This window comes from Platalea leucorodia (assembly GCF_965183815.1).
Source record: "Platalea leucorodia genome assembly, chromosome: 3".
Classification (NCBI taxonomy): domain Eukaryota; kingdom Metazoa; phylum Chordata; class Aves; order Pelecaniformes; family Threskiornithidae; genus Platalea; species Platalea leucorodia.
Genome location: NC_138825.1, coordinates 104,872,641 through 104,898,544, shown reverse-complemented (window position 1 = coordinate 104,898,544; position 25,904 = coordinate 104,872,641). Strand labels below are relative to the sequence as shown.

Genomic DNA, 25,904 nt, shown 5'->3' with positions numbered 1-25,904 from the left:
GAACTTTTCCTTCTGATGCAAGTGTGATATTTATTCCTATGAGTATTCCTTGATCCCAGTGGAAAAATTCTAGAGGCACCAAAACCAGAACGTCACCTTGTCATCTTAAAGTAGTAACTGGAGACAATTTCATCCTCCCATTTGCTGTCTTTCAGGGCCTATAAGCCTATACAGTAACCAGATAATTTTCATTTCTCTGTCTCATATTTTTATGATGCTCTGTGCTCGATTTACCACATTTTCTGCATGCATTCAACACTATTATTATCATATAGTGCTACTTTCTTGCTCCTTTTAGACTTCTTCAGTTGGGAGCTTGAGTTCAAGGTCTCCCTTGAGCAGTAAAGAAATGGAGTTTGGAGTTTCATTATAGTTCTTGCACATCTCATAATTATAGGAGAAGAGATATTGCCAGCCTGCACGGGGGTAGTGGATCATCTCATCTTTTGTCTCACTTCTGATAGGTGATTCAGAGGATACTGGGAGGAATCCTCTGAGGGACAGCTACCAGTAGTTGAAGTGACTGATACATGTCTGAGAATGTGAGGGTTTGTTTAAAATGTATTTCTTTATCCCATGTAATTTAACCATGGACAGGCACATAACACAAGAAAAGATTTCTATATCAGAGGTAGTCAAGATGAGGATGCCCTATTGCTTTATAGCATAGCTGCAAAATATTTTCTGCCTTAGTGTATATTTTAATAATTAAAAATCATAACATTTTAAATTTCTTAGTTACTGATACTTGTTTAGCAACAGATTTTGTTTTTTTGTTGTTTGTTTACTGTGATGCCTCCTTAAATGAATCACTTCGCTTTATGCAACTGTGAATGGCTATATTACATTTCCTGATATGTTGGCTGGGGCACAGAGGGGACAGCAGTGTGCTCCTGACTGGGGGTGTCCCTGACCCCCACCCCTCAGTGAGCAGGCAGGTGAGCTGATGGGGGCTGGATGGTAGTAGGAGCAGGGAAGGAAGTTTGATTTTCCAGAGCTCTGTCAGTGTGATGTGGCTGCACAGTCTCACCTATACAAGGCTCAAAGTTTGGCAGTATTTTGTCTTTTATTAGGGCCCTCTCCTGTTTCATTGTCATCACTTAAGAAGTGCTTGTAATTGCAGCAGAAAAGGTTTGTGGTTGCATCAGCAAAAATGTGTGGCAGAGCCAGCAGAGTGCAGTGTAATACCTGCTGCCAGTAGGCAGAGGTAGCCCTCTGATCAGGCGCTCAGCTCCTCAGCACCACCAGCATTGGTTAAAAAAAAAAAAAAAAAAAGCTTAAAAATTAAATGAACCTTCTCTTCTAACTGTTCTCACTTAACAAATGACTCTGTGCAGTCAGTACAGCCCTATTTATTTTGATTAGGCACAAAGGGCTTGAGATGATTTAATCTGGAGAGATAGCGAGGCCTGCCCTTTCTCTTGCTATAGGTGGAAGCAGGGCAGAGTAGAGGCATTGCGGCAAAGGCAGTCCTCTGGCAGAGCCTTTGAGCTGTATAGGGTTGATCAGGTGATAAACTGCAGCTCCCAGGGTTTTGCAGGTATGCAGTACCAGTGAGCATATAGGCAGCAGGCATGGTGTACTTCTGCTCTTCTTTCCTTGTTGAAATGCAAACAACAGCCCCCAAATGAAATGGTCTGTGATCTTCTGACCTGTCAGTCACTGTCCCCTATAAGCTGCAATAGTTGGGAGCTTGAGGAAGTGGCCATGTTGTAACAGAGGTCCCCTCTTCAGTAAAAACAAAACCCAACCAGCCAAAAGAATCAGTCAGATTCAGTCTGACTGGAGATTCAGTACATGAGATGGTAATCCTGTAGAGTATTTCCACATTTTGATGTCATATAGCTGTAACACTGAAAATTTTGTCATTTGAATTCAAAGGAGGCAATTTTAACTCTGTGTAATTTACTATGTTCTCCATCCTGTTCTTGACATGCACTGAATTGTGTTCCAATTCAGGCAAAAATGTTATTTCACTCTTAACTCCTGTGCTTAAATCTACACTAGGCAGATGGATGAATATATGCATTTTAAACAGATGTATCTGCCTGGGGAATATTCCCCGCACAAACATTAGCACTTCAGAACCTCATGTGGATTCAGGGCAATTTAATTTTCACAAAAAGTATTACTACCTTGGGATAGATATAGCTCTGCACTCACACTTCATGCTATCTAAATGTACTCTATGCATATTTTATCTGACCTTTGTAAAGGTTGGAAAATACGTTCTCCATCATGATGCAAGAATAGCTGTTGGAGAGACCACACCTTGCCTCCTGGGTACTTCAAATATTGTTTCTAACTGGTCTTGACTCAATGCACTTTACAGTGCAATTTAGGAAACCTAGGGGTTTTAGTATACAGGGAAGTAGGTAGTTTCTAGGATAATCCTCAGTCTGAGTATTATGTGGCACAAAAGGAGAATCAGGACCTTATGTGACTTCCCATCCTGCCCAACTTTCTTCAAAGTGTGTATTAAGCAAATGTGCTGTGTAGCTCTTTCCCACTAACCCCGTACACTGCCAATGCCTGATTTGAAGGCAGTCCACTGAGTACTAGACTGTCTAAGCTGGTTTGATTTAGCTCCTGGAGAGTCAGCTTAGAGATCATAGCAAGGAATTGTAAAATGCTTTCAAAGCTGTGACTTCCAGAAAATGGGTAGAGTTGTTAGCACCCCTTAAATAGCAGAAAGTGCCTGGACAGGGGAATTGTTACCTGCATGTTCATAATAACTGTAAGTACCTTGTTTCTCTTCATAAAACCAAAGGGTGTTGTAAAAGCATGGTCAATCATTCGGTCAGTAACTTTCTTTTGTTTTCCCTGAGAAAATTAATTCTCACTCCACCATTAACTTCTGTCAAATAGTTGCTTTCAGACATTGAACTTTTGGGGCTAAAGAAACAGCCCTTTTGTGAATCTCCTGTCTGTTCTAGGGACTTTTAGGATCATATTCTGTTTTGTCTACCTTAGAGACCCTCACAAACAGGGAAACCTCATGAAGAGATGTCTTTTGCTGTTCCTTATGAGAAAGCAAGACTATGGGGAGGGGACTGAGATGAGCATAGATATGTATCCATTTGGAAAGTTAATCGGGTATCTGCCATTCTGCATCTTCATTTTAGGGAGACAACTTCGCAGTTCTTACACCCCTAAATTTCTGATGCTTTGAGTGGTCAAGCACAGACTGGGGCCTTGCTTTTGTTCAGAATACACGTTTCTGTAATTTCTGGATTATTTTTACGCCACCTTGTGGTTAATGATAAACCACTCTTTAGATCCTGAATCCTGTGTAATTCTTACAGAAATGAATTCCAATTGACTGTTTTATCTGTTGTTTTGATGGAAAATGAAGCCAAAACTGAGAGCAGATAATGACTATTTTAAAGTCAGAGTTAACCTCAGTTAAGATACACTGCTATTTTACGTTGTTGTCAACACTGTAACAACAACAAAATGTTAAAGAGCAGTTAAGTTGGATTTGACAGAGGCAAAGCAGCCTGAAGTAATGCTTTGCTTATGTGAGGGAATGGCCTAATACAGCAATGGTGGGGTAGCATTCATCACTCAGTTATGATATGGGTGCTGTAATCTGCCTAAATCATGTCCACCCCAGGGATGGATCAGCACCTCATCAGCTATTGCACCCCAGCACATGCCCTGTCAGATGTCAGTGTGCTCCATCCTCCTGGAGGGTCTGGCATATACCTGCCACTAGTGCTTAGGAATTGCACTTCTGAAATCTGCTTGCCGTCGTAAATTAAACATATCCTCTGCCACAGTGACCTCCTGGCATGGAGTGGACTAATTCTCCTGTCCTTCAGGACAGGGCAGCTACATCCAAACTGTTTTCTGGGAATGGACCCTTGCTGTCTCCTGATCTGTGTCTGGGAATCCTTTTGGAGAGCTGGCACGCACCAAGGCATGCCAAGGGCTGTTCTAACACATCAGCACTAGGGTGATCAAGATCCAGTTTCTGGGGGCACTACCTAACACTGTTTAATTTACTAATGCATAATATATGCTATTAAATATAATATGCACTATATACTATTTACCGTATACTCTATATTAATCTCCTGACGGTAGTGATGTAGTGCAGAGTGATGGGAACACCTTACAGTTCCAGTACGGTCAGTTCTGCAATACCCCTTCTTGTAAGAAATTTTTGAGATGCCTCATTTGTTGTTAGCTTGTTTCATTATAGCAAGACACTGTACTGAGCTGTGAGGAATGGATGAATTATGTACATTTCAGTACAGAGACATTATAACATGTCTTAGGAAAGAAGTCTGCAGTTTTACTACAGTTTTGCCTTGCTTTTGGCATTTTATCACCCAAATGTTAAATAGTGTGAAACTGGGATAGTAAAAAAAATCATTCCTTTTTTTAAGAAGATAGTGCAAAGAAAAGTTGCCAAGTCCGACAGCTTTCAAGCACGTCCAAAATCGGTTAAGCTTTATATAGATCTGTGAAGAGGTATTGGCATTTTTTAAAATCCTTCCTGAAAACAAATAAACAAAAAATCTTGAATGATATCGAGCCTAGTATTTAAATTATTTTAAGTTGTTTTTCAGACTTACTTTGCCTGTCCAGACTGTAGTAGGGTGCTAAAGGACTTCATATCCAACAGCAGGCTTTTTTGTTAAGTGGCCTAATCTTAGGACTTACTTACCCCTCTGGCTTTGATAATTAATTGTGTGATAAACTTTGTATTTTAAATCTTTATTTTGTGAAATGTGTGGATGAAGATTAGCCTCCAGGAGGAGCTGTTAGTCCTGTATGTTTAGAGAGATAAATCTCAATTTAATAGAGCTTTCATCAAGTTGTGTTTTAGACATCACAGTGCAGATAGTATCATTTTTGTGATGTGACACTGTCCAGAATATACGGAAGAACTGAAAAATAGGTGTCTGATGTGCCTGTCACAGGTGCTACATACCCCCAAATTGGCATCCTGTTATGCAATTTACATCAAACACTTTTACATATTCTTTCTTCGCTCACATCTGGGATATATGACCTCTTAGAAGACAAGTGCAACCAGAATTTCATCCCTTTCATCTGGCAGTTGCCAAGAAGATACAAATTTGTTCTTCTGAGAGGAAACTAAGTGCATGCATGCAGAACATGGTATCTCATCGCTGGAAATTTCAGAGCGGCCTCCATTAAATGCACTGATAAATGAACTACACTGAAGCAGGATTTAATTCTGTGTCTTTCAGACAGCACTCTGATTAGCTGATGGCTCAACCTAATAGAAATTTCAGGAAATAAAAAAAATCAACAACTTTGTTTGACAGGCATATTGTAGAACACTTGTCTAATGGAAGATGTTTTATTTCATATTAAAGCATTTAGTATGTCTCTGAAAACAAAGCAGAAGTAATTTCTGAAATAATTTTTTTTAATTAAAACATTCATTATGAAATGTAAAAACGAACTATTCTGCCTTTTTCAAAATAGTTTCTTCATCTGGACTAAGTTCTTTCAGCAAAATTGAGGAAATCTCATTCTACCCAAATCTGCATTTTACCAAAAACTAGTCCAAAATATTTTAAACTTTTTTTAGTCAGTAGTCACTTATATTTATATTTAATAGAAACATAGCAAATAAGTTCATTTCAACTGTAAATTTGACTAATTGCATCAAAAAAATATATTTGCACATAGTTTAGTTTCCTTTCCTTTCCTTCAATTTTATGTCAATAGTTCTTCTCCTGACTGACCCCATTTTAAATAAGAAAAGAACTGGGACATCAAAGTTTGTACCTGTATCTTAACATCTGGCCATATATATGCTAATGTAACTTCCTCTTCAAGGAAGGTTGTAGTAAGTGAGACAATCTGTCACTGGGTCCTATTTTACATGAAGTAACTATTTTTTCTTTATTTTTCATTACATTTTCCTTGCATAATAAATATCTTTTCTCACAAAAAATCTATCAAGCCAAAACATTTATGCCCATAAACAATTTCGGTCAGTTTCCCTGGTTTTGTATCATTTCCTCTGGACTGCCTAAGAGATATGAGAGAGGCAAAAAATGCCGGTATCTGCCTGCTAAGAATAGCCATAGAAGGAGGAATTTCTGCAAGCATCACATGTACTTTCTTCCATGTCTCTTTCTTAAAATATGTGGCAGAAGGGCAAGACAGCCTAAGGAAGAAGGTTACATACAGAAAGGGAATAGCCAGACTGGCATCCTCCAGCTATTTCCTTTTGATCGTTCTCTAAAGGTCATTTCCAGTTTGCTCAAGTTAATGCAGCCTGCACACTAAACTGTGATAAAACTGCAGTAAAAAGCAGTACCAGCTTTCTGATTGTCTTTCATCAACGTCTTGCACTGTGTGACACCAGCAAAGAGCTTTATACACTTTCCTCGTGGTTGTTGTAGCTTGGTTTGTAATAATCGATCATTAAGAGAATTTGTATTCGCATAAAGAGTCATCTGGTTTCCTCCTTCCCCTTTTCAGAGCCGATTTTGATGATTCTGCTACCTATTCAGCAGTTGCAACAAATGTCCATGGGCAGGCATCAACTAATTGTGCTGTGATTGTGAGAAGTAAGTCCTACTTCATGATTAAAACAAGAAATAAATATCATGCTCATGTCATTGAATGTTTATTGTATGTTTATTTATAGGGTTCAGAGAGGATGAAGAGCCTCACCCAGCTGGGATAATGCCCTTCCACTGTAAGCATTTTTTCCTTTTTGCTTATATAGTTTATGTACTCTTATCAGAATAGTCTTTTACAGATGAGAAAATTGGATACAACTTGCTGCTTCTGGATTTGCTTTCTAGCATTCAGTTACAATAGGAGCTGTCTAGATGCTTTTACTTTCCCAGTTGCATTTCTAGATCAGCATACAGTATAATAGAGAGCTCCATCTCCTGTTCAGATTGGACAGTAATCTGTTTGTGCCAAATACAATTTACTTATACTCGGTAATGTTTTCTTTTTCTCATGCATAGTGCCCCTGTCGTATGACGTTTGCTTCACCCACATTGATGTTCAGTTTTTGGAGAAGTTTGGAGTCACCTTTGCAACTGAAGGTGAAACACTGACCCTGAAGTGTTCTATGTTGATCACCCCAGACCTGAAAAGACTACGACCTCGTGCTGAGTGGTATAGAGATGGTAAGTTAGTACATTGAATAGAAACTACCTGGAAAATGCTGGAGGAAACACTGAGGACACAGATCAGGCTTAGAACACAAGATTCTCAGACTTAAATTTGGAATAGAGCACACAAGTATCTTTAGTTAGAATTTATAGACCTGCACTCTCTTTCAATTAAATGACTTGGTCAACCTTTTCAGGAGCACACATTTACAGCAACAGGAGCTAATCTCATATTATCTAATAACACAATAGTTAGAAGATTTACTTACTGACTAGGTAGAGATCCAAACTAATTTCTTAGATTTGGCCATGATTTATAATTGAACACTGTGACCACTGAGCTGAAGGGTATTCACAGAGCAGTAAATTAAAGTTTGAAGCACTGAGGTGTGGGCGTGGGCCTCCACTTCCATCTTGCTCCAGTATTTATTGTGAATTTTATATTAAAATCAATTTAATGTATAGTTCAGAAATACTTATAGGAGCCAGGCCTGAAACACATGTGTTTGCTGTGCTGTTTAAATGCCATGTTGGTAGGTTGATTTCCTTGCCTCTTTTGTCAGTGAAAAACTATCCTATGCCAAGTAAGCTATCTTAACTGGAAGTACTGAAAATAACATCACTGAAGCATATCATATACTCTGGTGGATGGTACACAAACCCTGCAGGAATAGTGTTTGTTCACTGCACCAAAAAAGTCTTGAAACATTAACTACTTAAATTTTAATGGATAGCAGGCTATTGTAGTTATTTAGCTCACCACTTTTCACCAACAACAATCTCTGTGTAGGATTCTAAAGTAAATATTCTGCCTAAGGATTTAAGGAAAGCCTTGGTTATTTGTGAATGGCGAGATCTTTCCCCAAAGGGACCACATTTGAGAATGGTGGAGTGCCAAGATTGATGTTTGGACTGGTCCCAGGCAAGCTGGCAGAAGTTTCCATAGCTGACAAAATATGGTGCATAAACTAAGAAGTAACAGTAAGATTAATAAGGCGGTCAAGAAAATTCAGGCTTAGGAAAATCAGAAAAATGATGCCTTCACTGCTGCTAGTTAGGCCTTTTGTTTCATGTACGTCATGGTTTTACATAGATTCACATCTGATCCTTCAGGGAACAGACAGCTGCTTACTGTTTCATTCCTATTTGTCTATCACTGTGGATACTTCATTGTGATGAAACTATTAGATGTTACTAAAACAAAAAAATATGAAATAATAAAAATAGTTTTTTTGTTTGGTGAATAACCTAAAATACAAGGCTCATCCTTGAACTCAGATTGTATTCCCACTGAAGTGTACAGGGATCTGTAATCGCTCTAAATAATCACTCACCTCAGTCTGAGATGAGCCATCGGTTTCAATGGTACCTTTACTTTCTCTCCTACTGGGCCCAGTTTCTCAAGGTGCCAAACCTCTGAAATTTTGGGTTTGGAACTGCAGCTATGATGAACAGCTAATTTTGAAGGGATGCCCCATATTGTTCCACTTTTCATCCAACATGAATTGTTCTTGCACTATGGATAGGTGAACAAAAGCTTACGACTCTTTCAGTTTAACCCTTCATGATGCCGAGATAATTCCCTCTTGATACGTAACAGTATTATGCTCTTTGTTTTCCCCCTTATTTGACTTAAGTTTACCTTCCCTGTGAAAACCTGAGATGAAAACTTGGTCTCTTTGAAGCCAATAGGTTTTTCTAGTGAGTCAGATAGGCATTCATCCCATTATGCTACTTGTATTACAGGAAATAAGATGACATAAACAAGCTTAGATTTGTCCTTCATTGCACATACGTGGATCACAATATTTCCAAGAAGTGTACAGGTGCATCAACTGGCAGAACTTATTCCTAAACACAGCAGGAGTTCATGCACTTTGAACCTTTGCTATATGCAACAGTTCTCTGTGTTGAGTCTCTTGAGAGCTGGAGGCAATGCATAAATGTAAACAATGAGAAGGTTAATAATTTGTTCAACATCATGTGCCTTAGATGTTCTGCTTTTTTTGAGAGGTAATACTTAATTCTACTCTTGCATTAAGGTAAACTGTATTTTTCCTGAAATTTTTAGTTTGTGTTAATCAAATAATAACAGCTAAAGCCCTGAGATGGATACATATGATTTACTTCTAATAATTAGACACAAGAGAAATATGTGTTTATCCAGCATTAATAAGCTTCACGTGAGTGAAACTTATTGAGGATGTCTACTAGACTCCTAGGGGCATATAAGTCAACTGAATCAAATCCTCTAAAGTGGTTTGGGATTTGACAAGCATGAATATGATGTCTATAATTCATGGCCCACTTATAACAATTTAAGATACTGAAAGAACTAAATCAAAATAATACTTCAGGAATGTATTTCTAATCTGGATATGAGTTCAGCTGGTAAGAGGATCTTTCTGTTATTGATCTCTAATGTAACATAAACATTATAAAGCTATATGCACCAGCACTCTGCAGCCATTTATACTGTAATCTAGAATAAAATACTTGAATTCAGAGGGAAAAATCATGGAGTGCAGAATTTAGCTGAAACTTCAGCAGATCAAAATACATGAAGAAAAGAAGCTTCAATATATAGTAATTCCCCACCCTTTATATGAATTTTCAGCAGAGTAATGTTTTAGGAAATTTATCTCATGTATGGAAAACAGCATGTGAGGCTTGAGTCACACTGCCTCTGAGGGTTAGTCTCCTGCAGGCTTGTTCTTTGGTAAATTGTGGGAGAAGTGACAGAGCACAACATGTGAAGAGACAAGGAATTTGAGTGCAGTAGTGAGACCATGGCAGGTGCATGAATACCTGCTCTATTAGGACTTCTGAATACGTTTATGGCCTCCAAAATTTACTTTTCTTCTTGACTTGTCTAGAAAGTCATCCATCCAGACTGCATTAAAAAAGAAAGCTTCTGCTTTCTTAGAGGATCTGCTTGGTCTTTGGCCTTGTGTGAAGGAGAAGTTTTTCTGCTCTTACCAAACATGACTGACCCCACAGTTTCTAGTCTCAGGTACACATAAAGGGTGGAAACGGACGATTCTGACCTTAACAGACAATACAGGCTTGCCTATATTTTCTATATATTCAAACTTGAGTGTCTACCATTCCACTCAAGCTTGGAGTCTAAATAAGTGACCTGCTTTTCAGAGGTGCTGGTCACTCAACTTTGTTTTTTCTTCAGGATTTTCCACAGAACTCATGCATTGGTTAAAGTTTCTAGGACAAGACATTTTCTGATTTCATTTAAAGTACTTCATGTCTCTCTACACAAAGTCTCAGTACCATTGTGACAGGCATGACAGAAGGGGGAGATGCAGATTTTCTAGGTAAGGATCTCATGATTAAGGATGTCATGAGAAGGAATGTGACTGAATTTACTTTGCACGTTTCTCAGAAAACAACTGTATGCTTAGTTGGTTATGTAATTTACTGCTGTAAGTTTTAGTAGCGTGTGTCTTCCAGATGCTTTATTATCTGAATGTGTGTCATTTTTTTATACGTTCTTAGGCAATTCAACTGGTAGGTGGGAAAACTGATTCCTTTACAATTGTTTGAGTGTCTGCTCTGAAGTGTATTTAAGCAATAGAATAATAAACATTTATAGATATTCAGCTCCTTTAAATACAGTTCTGCTGCACTGATTACAATAAATTAGTATGCAATAGGTCTTAGGGAGTTAAAAATAAAAAATAATCCAATCAATTATTAAAAAGGGTGATATGAGAAAGTCCCTTGGCTAGCATAAAATATCCTGCTCATTCTTTTGCTCCCGTTTCACTAAGCAATCAGATTAATTTGCATTAATCATGGGTCACCACCTCTCACCTGTGAGAGATTCAAATTTAATTTTATTCACTGCTCAACAGGCATGCCTTGAAGATTTAAATTTGGTGTATATTTATAGCAGTCTTCAGATTAAACTGAAATCTGGTCTTTAAACTTGGAGGAAGAAATTGAGTAATCTGACATTTGACCTGAACAGGTAGCAAAACTTATTAAAAATGAAACAAAGTTCTACCCTGCATTCATTACAGGGTATGACAGGTTTCCATGTCATTGTTTTGAAATGTGGATAGTACTTTTCTCTGACAGTGTATTAAAAATTATAGTGATGGAAATTCTGTTGTTTGCACTACATAGGGTAATCTGAGACCTCATATTCTCTAAAATTCACTGATGAAATAAGTTTAGAGAGATGCAGCTTACTCTCTGTAGAGTTTTCATAGAATCAAAGCACCATCACTCTGAATAAAGCTGGCATAAAGGTTAGTTTGTACCCCTGATTAGCACTGAGCTGCACTAGGACATAGGTTGTTCTGGACAGCACAGTAACGTGTCTGACGGGTCTTCTCTTCCAGACGTGCTGATAAAGGAATCCAAGTGGACAAAGCTGTATTTTGGAGAAGGCCAGGCAGCTCTGTCCTTTACTCATCTGAACAAAGATGATGAAGGTTTATACACCCTGCGCATGGTTACAAAAGGTGGAGTGAGCGAATACAGTGCATACCTATTTGTCAGAGGTAAACTTTTCATCTGTTTCTTGGGAAGAAATGAAAAAGAGCAGTAGAAAGGTTAGTTTTATTAAACAATCCCATGTATTGACTGAAGTACAAAAGAAATCCAGCCTTGTGGTATTTCATAGTAATTTGATTTATATAGTGGTCTGTGCCAGAAAAATTAGTCACCTTACATGAATGGGGAGCTTCAAGAGGAGTATGCTCCTGAGGACATTTTCTTTCCGGAAGAACCAGAGAAATCATTTTTGTGAAGAAACAGCTTGTTTCTTTCTTTGCCATCTTCTTTGTCGGTAGGAAATAAACATCTTTGCATACTATCAGTCCTCACTCTGATGGTTTTAGCTCTAGAGATTGCCAGCTGGGGATGAGCCTTGTGGGGCATTCTCATATCCTGTGCCTGGCCTTAGGAGGAGGCACAGAAGAAAGCAAAAGAAATATTCCCACCACTATACCAGTCATAGTCATCTCAATGATCAGAGAAAAGAAGCAAAGTAAGAAATTAACTCACTGAAGAACTTTTCTGTAAGAAAGTAAGGAATTTAGCTCACTGAAGAAGTTTTCACAAGCGACATAGATAAAAGGAGGTAAATGTATTAAAACAGAATAAAGGTCAGAATTTTCCCTGACATTTGCATGCACAACTGTCAGTGAAGTGAGAATGAGCTTCCACATGCACCTGTGAGCAGAACTCAGTTTTCACTTTTTTAGTTTTTTTCATTGAAAGCTGAAAATATCTCTGGCTGAGCAGTTCTTTCACTCTCTCAAATACATTGGACAACATCCTTGATGGTGGCAAGATGGAGCAGCCCCACTGAAGCTATATTGGAGCTGTATTAATTTTAAACCTTGTTCTTCTTGGAAATGTATTGGAATACATGTATCTGTCTTGCAGAAGTGTTGCCCAGAGAGTTTGCATGGGGTGGAGGGATATGAATGTTTTTTCAGCGGATTAAGATCCATCTTCTTCATGGGACTAGTGCAAGTGCTTCATCAGCTTTGCAATACGTCCTGAACAAGCCACTCTGCCACCTTAATCTAATTGGAAACAATTTGCTAAAGCTTTCTATTTCCCAATTACCTTCTAAGAAATAAAGTACCCAGGTGAAAAAGGCCCACTAAAGTATAATAACATTTCTAAAAGTTTTTTTTGTAGTGGTGGGTCAATTTTAGGTACCTCTATTGTCCATTTTATACTATGTCTGATCCCTTTGCATGCACAGGACCCTCGACTTGAGCTATGGCCTCTGGAGTCTCTAGTGTCCTCTGTTGGCCTTCCTCTTGCCTTTTTTCATGTAGGCTGTGATTGGATACTGAGCACCAGCCACCTCACAACTGACTGTGATTAGACTGTATAAATTTAGACTCTATACAGGATGTTTTTGTGTTATAGAAACCTTTCTTTGAAGGGAGAGAACTTTACCTGTTAGGAGACTTCATTAGGAGTTGTGGGTCCACATCAGTCAACACCTCCCAAAATGAAGTCACAGAAGGGCATCTTAATGGTGGAACATTGATTACTTATGCCTGTTGGTATTGTAAGACTTCAAATAAAAAGTAGCCTTAGAAATGTAGCAGGAGTTTGCAAATTTTTTATTCCTCAGGAGATTTATCTTCCTCAGCTACATGTTCTTTACTGAGTACCTTGGTCAGTAACCCACTGAGCTTCAGCTTTCAGTGGGAAAGAGCATAAAAAAAAATGGGGTAGTTGGGCTTTTAATTCTCATGAGAAGTAATGGGTGTTTGACGCCTAAACTGCTTTTCTGCCCTCAAAATTACCCCTGAACTTTTTTATCTATGTGGAGATATAGACATTATGGGCCTGATTCATTAGTGCAGTGAATTGGTGTGTAATGAAATCTTTGGGCTTTCATTCATATAAACAAATAGCACAGTGAACTGGAAATCTTCCCTTTTGTCTTTGTGGTAGATTTCAGAGGAGTTAGGGTCAAAACTGATTTATTTTTATTTGTGGTCCAGATGCTGATGCATTGATCGCAGGAGCACCAGGGGCGCCGATGGATGTTAAATGCCATGATGCTAACAGAGACTATGTTATTGTTACCTGGAAGCCACCAAACACAACCAGTGGGAGCCCAGTCATTGGATATTTTGTTGACAAGTATGTAGACATTGGGATTTATTTAATTTTGTTCATTGCCAAAAATGTATATACTGAAGAAAAAAAAATTATCATTATATCCTTCAATACGTGGGTTCTTTAGATATATTTTTACAGACCCTAGGCACTGGAACTCAGTTGCCTACTGTGTTAAACTACTAGGTTGTTCCCTGGCAAACTTTTAGCCAGGAGTTAGCAAGGGCCAGGGACCTTTCCCGGTATCCATTTGCAGGCAAGCCACACTTTATCAGACACTAAAAAAGTGCAATAGTATGGATGTGGCCAAATCAGAGAAAGAGCCCTGGCAACATTTAATTTATAGAAGCCAGAATCCATGGGCACCTTGAATTAGATTTAGTCTCTTTAATCTGTATATTGCAAAAGCTGAAATCAAGGAATTATTAGATTATCTTTTTATTTCTGCCTTAACTGTGGTACACCAGGAGCTCAAGGCATGGGTTCCCAGGAGCTGGTAGTTTAAATCAGAATGGCAATCCTCTCTCCTCTAGTCTGCTTTGCACTTTGCTGGGGTTTCAGCTCAGTGCAAGCAGCCCAGGATCAGGAGATCCAAGCACTATTTTGCATGTCTCTTCCATTGAAGTGCATCCTTGCCCCTTGTAGCCAGAGCAGAACATCTGATCCTTAGTGTCTGAAACTGTCAGTCAGCAAAAGCACTACTGAAATGATTTTATAATGTATACTGCTCTACACTTAAAAGCAACATTTGGAGCTCATTACTATTTGCTACCCTGTAATTTGGGCTAGTTGAGAGACAACTGTCTGGGAATTGCTGGAAAATGTTGGCTTATGAATGGCCGTCAGTATGAGGAAATTAACTTAAGCCCTGAGGACTCTACCATTTATATCCAATTTGTGCAGTGCATAGATCATGGGAGTATTTCACGTATTTTGTGTATAATCTAGTCAGCTGTGCCTTTTGATATTTAGCTTGGATTACTGCAGTACCAGGGAGCCCTTGATCATGACCCTATTTTTCCTGGTACTGTCAGGGCAAAAGGCAGTCTTCTCCACAAAACTTTACAGTAGTGGGACACAAAACAGATGTGTACACACAAAGGAGCCAGCATGAGGACATCACTCCACTTCTTGATGACTCCTGCACTCTGTGGCCCAATCATTGTTGCAGAGAAAAACACAAAGATGCTTGCTTAAAAATATGACAAGAAAGAGATGGAAAAGATTAGGTGAATGTTGCAATTTCAGCATGTTCTGTGGAGATGCATGTTAAAAGTAAAAGTGAATAACTTATTCTTCAGATGACAAGGAAGAGAACCAAATGGAAGGGAAGCAGAGAGAGTTGAAAAGGCCAAAAACCATGCAAGAAAAATGACCTTTGCAATTGCATTATGAATAAACATGAGCAAGGTGGGAGTTGGTTGTCTGATCAGAGGAAAGCGTGTATAAAGTGTGTGACTTTCATTAATGAGGTGTATGGTTTAGTTCCTCAACTTAGTGAGGATGACTTCTGTGATTCTGACTTGATGTGTGCAGGGTGGTGTGTATTTATTGTGGGATGATACTGATAAATGCTGTCTTCTGCTACTCCAAGATGTGAAGTAGGTTTGGAAAACTGGGTCCAGTGCAATGATGCCCCTGTAAAAATCTGCAAGTATCCTGTGACTGGTCTTTACGAGGGACGGTCTTACATATTCCGTGTGAGAGCAGTGAACAGTGCTGGCATTAGCAGGCCTTCTCGAGTCTCTGAACCAGTTGCAGCTCTTGACTCTGTTGACCTGGAAAGAACACAAAGTAGGTTATGCAAGGCTGAAATAGATGTTGAATATTTGATCTTATTCTTTTTCAGATTCTGTTTTCTTAGTTAATCTAAAAAGCAGAGTTTATTTCTTCCTTTGATTGAATATCTCACTAATTTCAAGGTGGGGGTATATAGCTGGAATGGCAAGGTCCATACAGACAATTTGGCAGGACCTGGGGACTCCATCTCAGTTATGGCTGTTTTTACTTAGCTTTAAATATAGACACTCATTATCACAAGGAGCAATGCTTTCAAAAGAGCTAATATGGTCTGGAAGCTTGTATCATTTGCACTGGGAGATGAGTCCTCAGATCCCATCTACATTTGCTGGTAGTAACTTTTGAAAAAGCTATTGAACATGTCTGACTTAGTTAAAGGAAAAATAAAAATTGTCATATGAATTCACCGTCCCACAGGCTGTTTTATTTTTCCATATCTTTTTTTCTCAGTGAAACACTAGTATTGGCACAAAGCCCCCATGCTACAGGCTGGGGGGACTCTGATATTGTGACTTTTCTGGCAGATGGAAAAAGTCAATCTAATGAACAAGCTCTTTCTGAAAGCTGGTCTTGCACTCAAGGCCACTGCAGACTGCAAAGGAGCCTTATGAGAGCTTCTCCATGAATAGAGTAAGCTGGCTTGCTCTGGGGAGTAGTTTTATTGAGTTAGCCATGTCCTAAACCCCTGTGCAGATTCTGTATATTGTGTGCTTGCACACCTTCTGTTTTGTGTGCTCTTTTTACTCAGAGGGGAATCGAACTCATTATGAAAACTGTAGAGCACTGCCCCAATGTTGCTTGTAAAATTTGAGTTGAACAAGCTATGTTTCCATTAGCTTTATGTTTAATTCCTATAACAAAAGTCCAATTCATGATACAATTGTTCACTAATCTGCCACTGAATTGAATCCATCTACTGTATGATTCTTGCTTTTTACTACTGTCTTACTATGCTGTTTTCTTACGAAAATGAACAAAGCAGTGTATGACTTTGAGTTGACTCCATCTGTGGAAAGATTTAATAACAGAGTTATAAAAATAGAGGTATACAGGCTTTTGAACAGCTGATGAACAATAATTTGCAAAATTTATAAATATATTAAACTGGTTCAAGAAACTAATTAAATATTTTGATTAACAGCTATTCATGTGGATGAAGGGCGAAAGATTGTGATCAGTAAGGATGACCTTGAAGGTATGTAGCATTTCTATGATTTCAGTCCATCTGTTTATATCCCAGGAATTTAGCATTACAGAAACATAGCTTGAAAAGAAATCCACCTAGTGAGTAAACTCTTTATAATGATAAATAAAGACAGATATTCTGGCTTGCAAGGCTGAGAGAACACAAGTGAAAGGTGAGGTCTAAAAGGACAGAGAACACCACACCCTCAACAGCACTACTTTCATTATGTGCTGACAGCATCTCCTCACCTTTTTTCTTTGGCTAGTGCTAAGCGGAGTTTAAACAGCTGAACGTTGCATTTGATTGCTCATATTTCCCTTCCTCCTGTCCTTCTGGGAGCTAAATATAGCTTTTTAGACTGAATTTGATGATCTGAGCAAGTTATTTCTATTTTCATAAAAACTTATGAAGTCTATCCCAGTTCTCTAATTAATATATCTGTCTGAATAGAGAGGTTGTTCTTAAGGTTAAGTTTATAAACTATTGTTTTTCCTCAAGAGAACTGGAGACATCACCACCAACTTTTGAGATAAAGCTTGAATTTCTTCTGTCATTGGTTGTTTCTATATGTAGTGATTTTTTGGGGGGCTTGAATAATGATCTTCTTTTCACTTAAACTGTCAAAAATGTTAACTATAATGGCTAAGTAGTAAAAAACCCTCTCTGCCTACTCTCTTCCACAAAGGTTATAAAGCTGTAACTCGAATAATAACACAGTAAAAGAAAAAACACCTGAAAACAGGTGTAGTTCAGAGGAGAATTAGACATTAAATGTTTTCTCCAGTGCACAAGTGGGACAGATGAAGTTTCTATATTTTTATAATGGTACCCTAAATGAATTGATATGGATATTATATGATCAGAATCACATTATAGGATCAGAATATGTTTGTCTTGTTTGGCTTCCAAGAACATATTCCTGCTCTCAGGATTGCCTGAGAATGATTTGAAATGTTAAGTGGCTACTCTGGCGTAAGCGTGAATGATGATATTTGGATTTCTGTTTCATGAAGGTGCATATTTAATAAAGGAATATGAATATCCAAATACCATTGTTTATATAGATCATTACTTTCATCTGCAAGATTGGAGACCATTTCTGAAAAAGTGATCTCATAGATCACAAATGGATTTCCTTTTTAGTGCCGGATGACCTTCCATTCTGAGAGAGCAGGATGTACCATGATGTTATATCATTAGAAATAATCTAAGCTTTGGATTTTTCAACTATGTAAGAAAACATGTTGAGATTTAGTTATGTGAAACCAATTGGAAACATTTTGACTTTTGTTACGCTGTGAAGTATTATTGTAATTTTCTTGACTGTATGTCGGCAACTTTGTCTTAAACTCAGCTGATTCATGTGCCTTTCTTAAAGAAAAAGTGTATTTGTAGGAAATCAAATACAGAAAGCATTGAAGAAAAATAAATTTTCTTTGTATATGTCAGTTTTCTTTTAAAAAAGTCTGGTTTTGATTGGGAAACGTGTGATGAAATAACTTCAGTGTACATTTTCAGCCTGGTTGGTTCTACAGATGTTTATAAACTGTTAAACCATCACTTCCATGATTTAGAGATTATTATTGAAACATTTTTCTCTCTTTTAATGTCAAATCCTGAGCATTTAGAGGATATATGCTCCTTGCTAACCTGAGAAGCGGCAAAACATACCTTAAAAGAATGAAACGTTTTGCTTTCTCTATTGCAAGCCATAAAAATAAAATATTTGTAGATATCTGCCGAGTTGCTATCTATGACCTGTTAACAAGAGGAAGTTTCTTCAGGGCTGTGTAGCTATGCCTGAAGCTGTCCATCATAGGTCCAAGCCTCTCCTATCTAGTGCTGTTTTACACCATTGTAATCCCTCAGATAGCAAAACCAGCTTCTTCTCAAGCTGCGGTGGGTGAGCGTGACCACAAAGGCCCATGCTTATTTCCTCCAGCCTGGCCCAGGGTACGCAGACCCTGCCTCACATTCCTCGTAACCCTGCAGGGTGAGTGGGGAGAGGGGTTTGATCAGGCTACACCAACTGGCAGAGTCACCAGAGGGCTGGTGACATATTTTTATGTCTCTGATCCACAGTTTTTAGAAGTGCTTTAGACTATATGGCTGGTAATACCATCACATTACAGGATACATTACCAATAGGTTCTTCTTCCTTTTCTGCTTTCTTCTTTGTTTTAAGCTGCTTTTCTCCTTGCTGTACTTCCCTTCCAGATACCTTCTTCTAGTCTAATTTCTTGTAATAACTCTTTGGACTTCATTCTTTGATCAAAAAATATCTCTTATTTGCATATAGTGAGTAGGTTTTTTCCAAGGCTTTCTGCCGAGCAGATAGAAGTAATTCAAATGTAATCAAAGAAAAAAAAGTGACAAATGCACAGGTTTTCAGGGGCATATTTAACTTTTACTGAAAAAGTAAATAAATCACTTTTAATACTGATGCTTCATTTGTCAAAATTTAATTGAAGTGAGCAAGTGAACTGCACAGATGATGTCATAGCCCCTAATAGCTGAGCATTGCACTACAGGGTGGGAGTTCAGAAAGATGAGCTGTAGCATGAGTGCTGACCCAGGGGTTAATCTGCTGTCTAACACTCGCTACGTTTATTACTCTTCCAGGCGATATTCAGATTCCAGGCCCTCCCACCAATGTGCATGCTTCAGAAATCAGCAAAACGTATGTTGTACTCAGCTGGGATCCACCTGTTCCCCGTGGCAGGGAGCCACTGACGTATTTCATTGAGAAGGTACTGTACTGTACAGTGGCATTTGGCTGTAAGGTGTTTCATTGCTGTGTGCAATTACATTCAACTCATTTTTAGAACTACAGAATGAACAATAAAACTAACACTTTCTGAGGTCTCACAGGATTTGGCAATGGGATGTTAGAGAAGCATGGACAACCAAATGTCTTATTACATGATTTAATGAGCATTGAAATGCAAGGTCTGGGGAAAAGGATGCCCCTGTGTTATTTGCTTACTGCTGTCTAAAATGAGAACAAACTACAGGTGTAAGGTAACGATTTAATGGAAAAGAAACATCTTAAGATTTTGCAATCCTACAGGCAAGACTGGAAGTTTGCAGTCTGCCTATACTAAAGGAAAGTTTCTGGTAGTCCTGTGGTAGAGCAAGGAATAAACAGTGACTCATAATTTGATCCTCACTTTCCTTTTTGCAGGCTTATGGCACCCTCTGCTATACCCTGACATTTCCAATTTATTCCCTGTAAGGTCAGTGGAGAGGCAGATGCCTGTCTCAGGTTCACTGCTCACTGGTAGTCTTCATGGCTGCCTTCTTCTTCCCTTTGACTTGACAGGGGACTTCAGTGATCACAGTAGGGGAGGTTTGTTCTTCTCCCATCTAAGCTACTAAGATTTAAATACATCTCTCCCTGAGCCAGGTTTCTAAATTAAGTATGGATTACAGCCAGAGGTCATAATCTTTCCTCCTTGCTACAAAGTTTCCCCAGTAGGTAAATTGGGCCTCATACCTGACCTCTGAAACACTTACATGCCAAGCTATACTTAGTTTTTATGAATTATGCCTCTAGCATATGCCCCCTCTTAATGATCCACAAACACTAAAACTGTCCATAAAACTGCCACACATTCAATTTGCATATTGAATATTGTGACAGCCTTTTCTCAGGCCCTTACCATACAATTTTTTTTTTCTCACATCTGTTCAGCACATTCCTCCAAAGTTCATTTCCCAGCCAGTCATTCTGTTCACATCACTGCTCTTTTTGCAGCCCCCATCTTCTCTTTTCCTTCTCAGTCACATCAAAATCTCCACTTTTAAAGACCTTTATAACCCATGTCTACATTCTTCATCACCCATTACCTGCTGGTTGAACCAATAGGTGTAAAGCGAAGTCCAGTCACTAGTTAAATTTTCCAGCAACCATGTCCATGATTTCTCCCATTCTGTCTTTCACGTTCAACAGAAGTAATGAAAATTTCCATAGAAATAAGTATCTAGTTTTCTTCCTATGCAATAAAATAGCATGTCCTCCTTGTACTTATTCCCAGTTGCATACATTTGCTCTTATCTGTAAATTTCAAGCATGCTGACTTAAGGATTTTGAACCAGCTCTTGGCATGAAAATACCTCGTTGTTTCCAGAATATGCAGAAATAGCCCAGATAAAAAGCTCAGATGTAGATTTCCATTGAGTGGACACCTACACTTGGTTAGTTGAATTTCATTCTAAGTATGAATTGGAAAATAAATTTATCTGCTTGTTTTACAGAAATAGCTTTATATAGCTCCAGAAACAGTATAGAGCAAAGACAATGATGAACAAACAAGTCTTAATTAAATGCCAAACTTGCTGAGGGAAAGTGAGAATGAGTACTAAAAAGCTATTATTAGAAAAAAAAAAGGTTCATTATACTAATTAATACCTGAATCTAAAGTCTTTTTGCATATAAATAACATATATATATATGAATAGCTCAGTCAGTTCATAGGTGAATGTTTGTTTTTTGCTTTCCACAGTCATCTGTTAATTTAAAAACGCACAATTTCTAATTAATTTATTTCAAATAAAGAAGACTCAGTCCTGAAGAATAAAAATGAATTTTTAAAGGCTTCAAGAAACACAAAATGGAAATGAGTTCTCTATGCTGTATAGCAATGTTCCTTTAAAATCATTATTTAACAGATAAATCAAATCAAACTACAGAATAAAATGTGATGTAGATTGTTTCTTCTGTGAAAATGAAATGCAACAATTAATGTTTTTCATGCCAGAAAGTAAAATATATGGCAAAATAATGTTTATTTCATATTTTCCATCTTTTTATTATGAAGAAAATGGATGTTATATTTCTTTCTTCTGTTGAGAACACTAGGTGGGTTCAGTATCTATGAAAAAGATTTTGATATATGGGCCCTAGATGTTTACATTTTTATTATTTATTTATAGTAGGCCTCATTATATACAGGGTAGTTTCCAAGCTCCCATGAAACACTGTTCTTCCTCTAAGAAGTTCACAGTCTATTGGGTTTTGTTTCCAGACTCTCTGTTCCAAAATTTTATAAACATTTAAGTTGTATGCACCTTCCTATGCTTGAAGGAAATTTTATTTAAGCTATTTACTGGGCACTTGAGTTTTACTAAAATTGCTGAAAGATTCCATGACTAATTTTTGCTTTGGGTCAACAGTTTACCTGGGGAACCTAATGGAGAGCAGACTTCTCTCAGAATGCTGGTTTGCTGTCTCTCTTCCATGTGCAGTTGTGATGATGATTAGCTCAGCTGCTGCACTGAGAATATTCAAAAGTAATTATTTCATCTGATGAATGTTTTTAGGGACATGACCTTACTCAACAAAATACATAAAGCTAAAGCAGTGAGTAAAGTAACATCCTCTTTCCCAGCTTTCTGCAGAATTTGGATTAGGACTTGCTTCCTTCATACAGAATCTTTGGGTGTTCAAGTGAGTTTTGCAGGACATGAGAGTAATTGTTTTGGGATCAATCACAGTTGACAGTCATGGCCCTCACTGAAGGCTAGCTGTATGTACAAGTGTGCATATATTGAAGTCTAGACAGGCAAGGAGACAGTGAGGTATTCAGGCCTTTTTGTAGAGTAATGGAATGCATGAGCTATGAGAATTTGCATATGTTAAAGTGAAGGATTTGAGAGTGATCCTTCACTTATAGCTCTTAAATAAATTCATGACAGGATGCAATACAGCAATATGTTCATTTTTTGACAGTTCACAGAAGTGATTCACAGCTTTTTTTTTTTTTTTTTTTTTTTTGTAGTCCATGGTTGGCAGTGGGAGCTGGCAAAGAGTCAATGCACAGGTTGCAGTAAAATCTCCTCGCTATGCAGTGTTTGACCTTGCAGAAGGAAAATCATATGTTTTCCGCGTCTTGTCAGCAAACAAGCATGGCATCAGTGATCCATCTGAAATCACAGAACCTATTCAACCACAAGATACCATTGGTAAGGCATTAATTGTAAGGAATTAATATTAAATAAAATTGATATTTTACAAAACGGAAATAGACAACTCATTATAATTAGATTAGCATAATTACAATAATAGTAATCGAATCAATTTGTGTTCAATACTGTGAAGGATTTCAAAAAGACCAAGATGCTAAATTTTAGAAACATTCCAAAATTTTCCTAATGGTCACAAGTCTCCTTGCTGAGACCAATAATTGTTAAAAAGTTATATTAATTTTAGTTGTTCATTCTTCAATGCACTCTATTAATGTGGCTTGTCAAAAATTAGGATAATACAGGTTAATCGCTAACTTAGATAATTATATTGTCTGGCTCAGGTAATTATATACTACCTAATTCCCTACAGTTTCAGCTGGATAATGTAGCCTTTCATTTCTTTCTTAGTATTCTGAGTTGCAAATTACTGCTGGTGTGGAATTCCTTTGGCATGCAGATGAGTAGGTTTCAGGGATAGGGGAAGATACATCTACATATTCAGTGGTAACTTTCCAAATGAAAATGAAGTGTTTATCTTGGGGCCACATTCAAAAACACAAGTGAAAATTTAGGGAGTGATTATTCATCTTGTTGCTCAAATATTTGGTTTGCTATTGTGGTTTTGCAGAGGTCACATATAACAGCCCCATGTATTGACAGCTATCACCTTAAAAGCACATATCTTACTAGTACACTTGCTAGAAATATAAGAAATATTTACAGTATCTGATATACCATAGTTCACTAAATGTTGAAAGATACAGCCTTCTTAATGTTTGCCATAATTTTAAAAAATATAACCCACCACCTTTTGCCTGATATGTAACTATACATGATGAAATAAAAACATCTTTTGCTTTTATGTATTCTTGATTTGATGCCTCATTAATGCATATAAATTATTTAAACCATTCAACATTCCCTAAGGTAGGGAAGAAAAATACTGTATTTATTTCACTTAGTACAGAAAATAGGCTATCCCTTAGGGGCTAATACAAGACATTCAGAATAAATCAAGCAGAAAGCAGAAGATGCTATGTCAAAGAGAAAGTGCAGGAGTATTTTCAGAGATGGAGTTTACCACCTGAGCTAAAATACATGAGACACACAGGGCTCCTTTTAGTTGCCTGCACATAGCACCAGTTGACATTCCTGAGGACAGCTGAGACAACTTCATGGGGATGGCAATCATTACACAGGAATTATGGGTAGCTTTCTTTCTTAAGCAGAAACTAGATGATGGATGGGGTATCCTAGGCCATCCAAAATGACACTTAATATTATGTAATTGAATTGAGTGGTAAAAGAGTATTCAGTCTGAGACTAACATCTAAATTTAGGTGTTTCCATGTAAGCATCTACAGGTGCTTTAGATATCTCTGCTCTCACTGTGGCAATTGGAGTTGGCTGATGTTGCCATAAGTTGCCCCATGGCATCCAGCTATGGAGTGTCTACATTGGGGTGAGATGAATCATCTTCAGGACTCTACCAACCACTGATCAGAGGCTCAGTTTGACTGGCCAAACAGACATCTAATACCTTTTCAAATGCTTTCAGTTTGCCATTTCAGAGGAGTGTAGATATTCAGTATCTCCTGAGTCATATCTGGCAGCTCCGTGAAGTCTCGGATGCTCTGAAATGGCCCTAAATGAATTTGTTTGGGTAACTGAATTACGCCCTAACTCTTTGACTATAATGGCAGCTTAAGAACATGTGCATGCACAATTGCACATAAACTTCTGACTGTAGATACCTTTATCTCAAACTAAACCCATCTGATCTTACAGACTTACTGCATGAAGTACAATAGTGTGTATTATTTTTTATTTTGAAATTGAAAGACTAAATGAAAAAAATGCTGCCTTTCTTTTGTTTCATGCTGCTTGCAGTTGTCCTCAATATATCAATCTGAGGAAACTGAAATGCCTTCAATAGGCAAGTGCTGGATGCCTCTCTTAACCTATCATGAAAGGCTGAGACACTGCCTTAGTTCCTTACATTCTGAAAGCTCAGATAGATAGATATTTTATAGTGTACAGACTGCATGTTGATCCTTATTAAGATTTTTTTTCCATTTAGATCTTGATGTTTCTGGTTCTATTTACGCACATTCAGGGTGTTTAGATCAATATAAACCAACAGTGAACTTTCATTGCCTGTAAAGTGAATTGTGTACTATGCTCCCTTGGGAGAACTATAGTCAACAGATTGAAGGAAGCTTTACCCACTTCTTTTTGGTGCTGCTGAGGTTGATCTTGGAGTATTGGTTCCAGTTTTGGCTCCCTTAGTCTAGAGGAATGGATGCAGAGGAACTGGAGAGGTCCGCTGGATGGCAGCCAAGATGGCCAGGGGCCTAGAGGCTGTGACCTGTGAAGAGAGGTGGACGTAGCTGGACTTGTTTAGTTTGGTGACTTACAAAGATGATGGTGCTGAACTGTTCTCAGCAATACCAGATGACAAAAAAAAGAGCCAACAGCCACAAATTTTAGCTTAGTAAATTCAGACTGAATATACTCTCTTAGTGAAAAAGGTACAAGAGTGCAATGCTGGAAGAGGTTGTGCAGGGCAGCTGTGAAATCTCCATTATCAGAAGTTTTCAAGACTCAGACAAACCCATGACTGACAATCCAGTTTAGTGTTAGTGATAATCCCACTCTCAGTGAGAGGTTGGACTAGATGATCCCCAGACATCCCTACCAACTAACGTTCCTGTGCTTCTGTGAAATCCATCTAGCTAAGTTCGGATAAACACTTAGCATTCAAACACATGCTTAAAGTTGTCCTTAAAAGCTGGCCTTTTCTGAATTGGGGTTGTCATTAGTTGACTGGAAAGCAGTATTTCTTAATACTCATGATATCATACCTCTACAGTTTATGTGCATTTCTTACTGATGCAGTAGTGCTACAGGGACATAAGCTATACATAAACCTCTTATTTGAGAGAGAACATTTGAGACAGAACATTTTCATAACTGTACACCTTTATCCACACTGATGTTTGAAAAAATGTTCTCTTATAACTCACTCCTCAGAAAACCTATATAAAATCACACAGGTAGGGAGTCTCATAGCTTAGAATAAGTTTGTTCTAAGTAAACAAATAGAAAAATAAATATATTTGTACACACATATATAGAAGTATCCAGACTTACAGTGAAACAAATATACTAAAATATATAGCAATATTAACATAGTAGAAGTCATAGCTGTA

At 37.9% G+C, this 25,904-nt stretch overlaps 1 protein-coding gene across 1 annotated transcript in view; it reads left to right on the top strand.

Moving 5' to 3' along the window:
• Positions 1-25,904, top strand: part of MYOM2 (myomesin 2) — a 76,646-nt gene that overhangs the window by 9,777 nt on the left and 40,965 nt on the right. Inside the window, exons 7-15 of the mRNA XM_082307724.1 lie at positions 6,475-6,563; positions 6,644-6,694; positions 6,975-7,139; positions 11,486-11,647; positions 13,622-13,763; positions 15,334-15,533; positions 16,681-16,734; positions 19,348-19,475; positions 22,506-22,689. Coding sequence (XP_082163850.1) covers positions 6,475-6,563; positions 6,644-6,694; positions 6,975-7,139; positions 11,486-11,647; positions 13,622-13,763; positions 15,334-15,533; positions 16,681-16,734; positions 19,348-19,475; positions 22,506-22,689 — 1,175 coding nt within the window. The remainder of the gene's footprint in view (positions 1-6,474; positions 6,564-6,643; positions 6,695-6,974; positions 7,140-11,485; positions 11,648-13,621; positions 13,764-15,333; positions 15,534-16,680; positions 16,735-19,347; positions 19,476-22,505; positions 22,690-25,904) is intronic.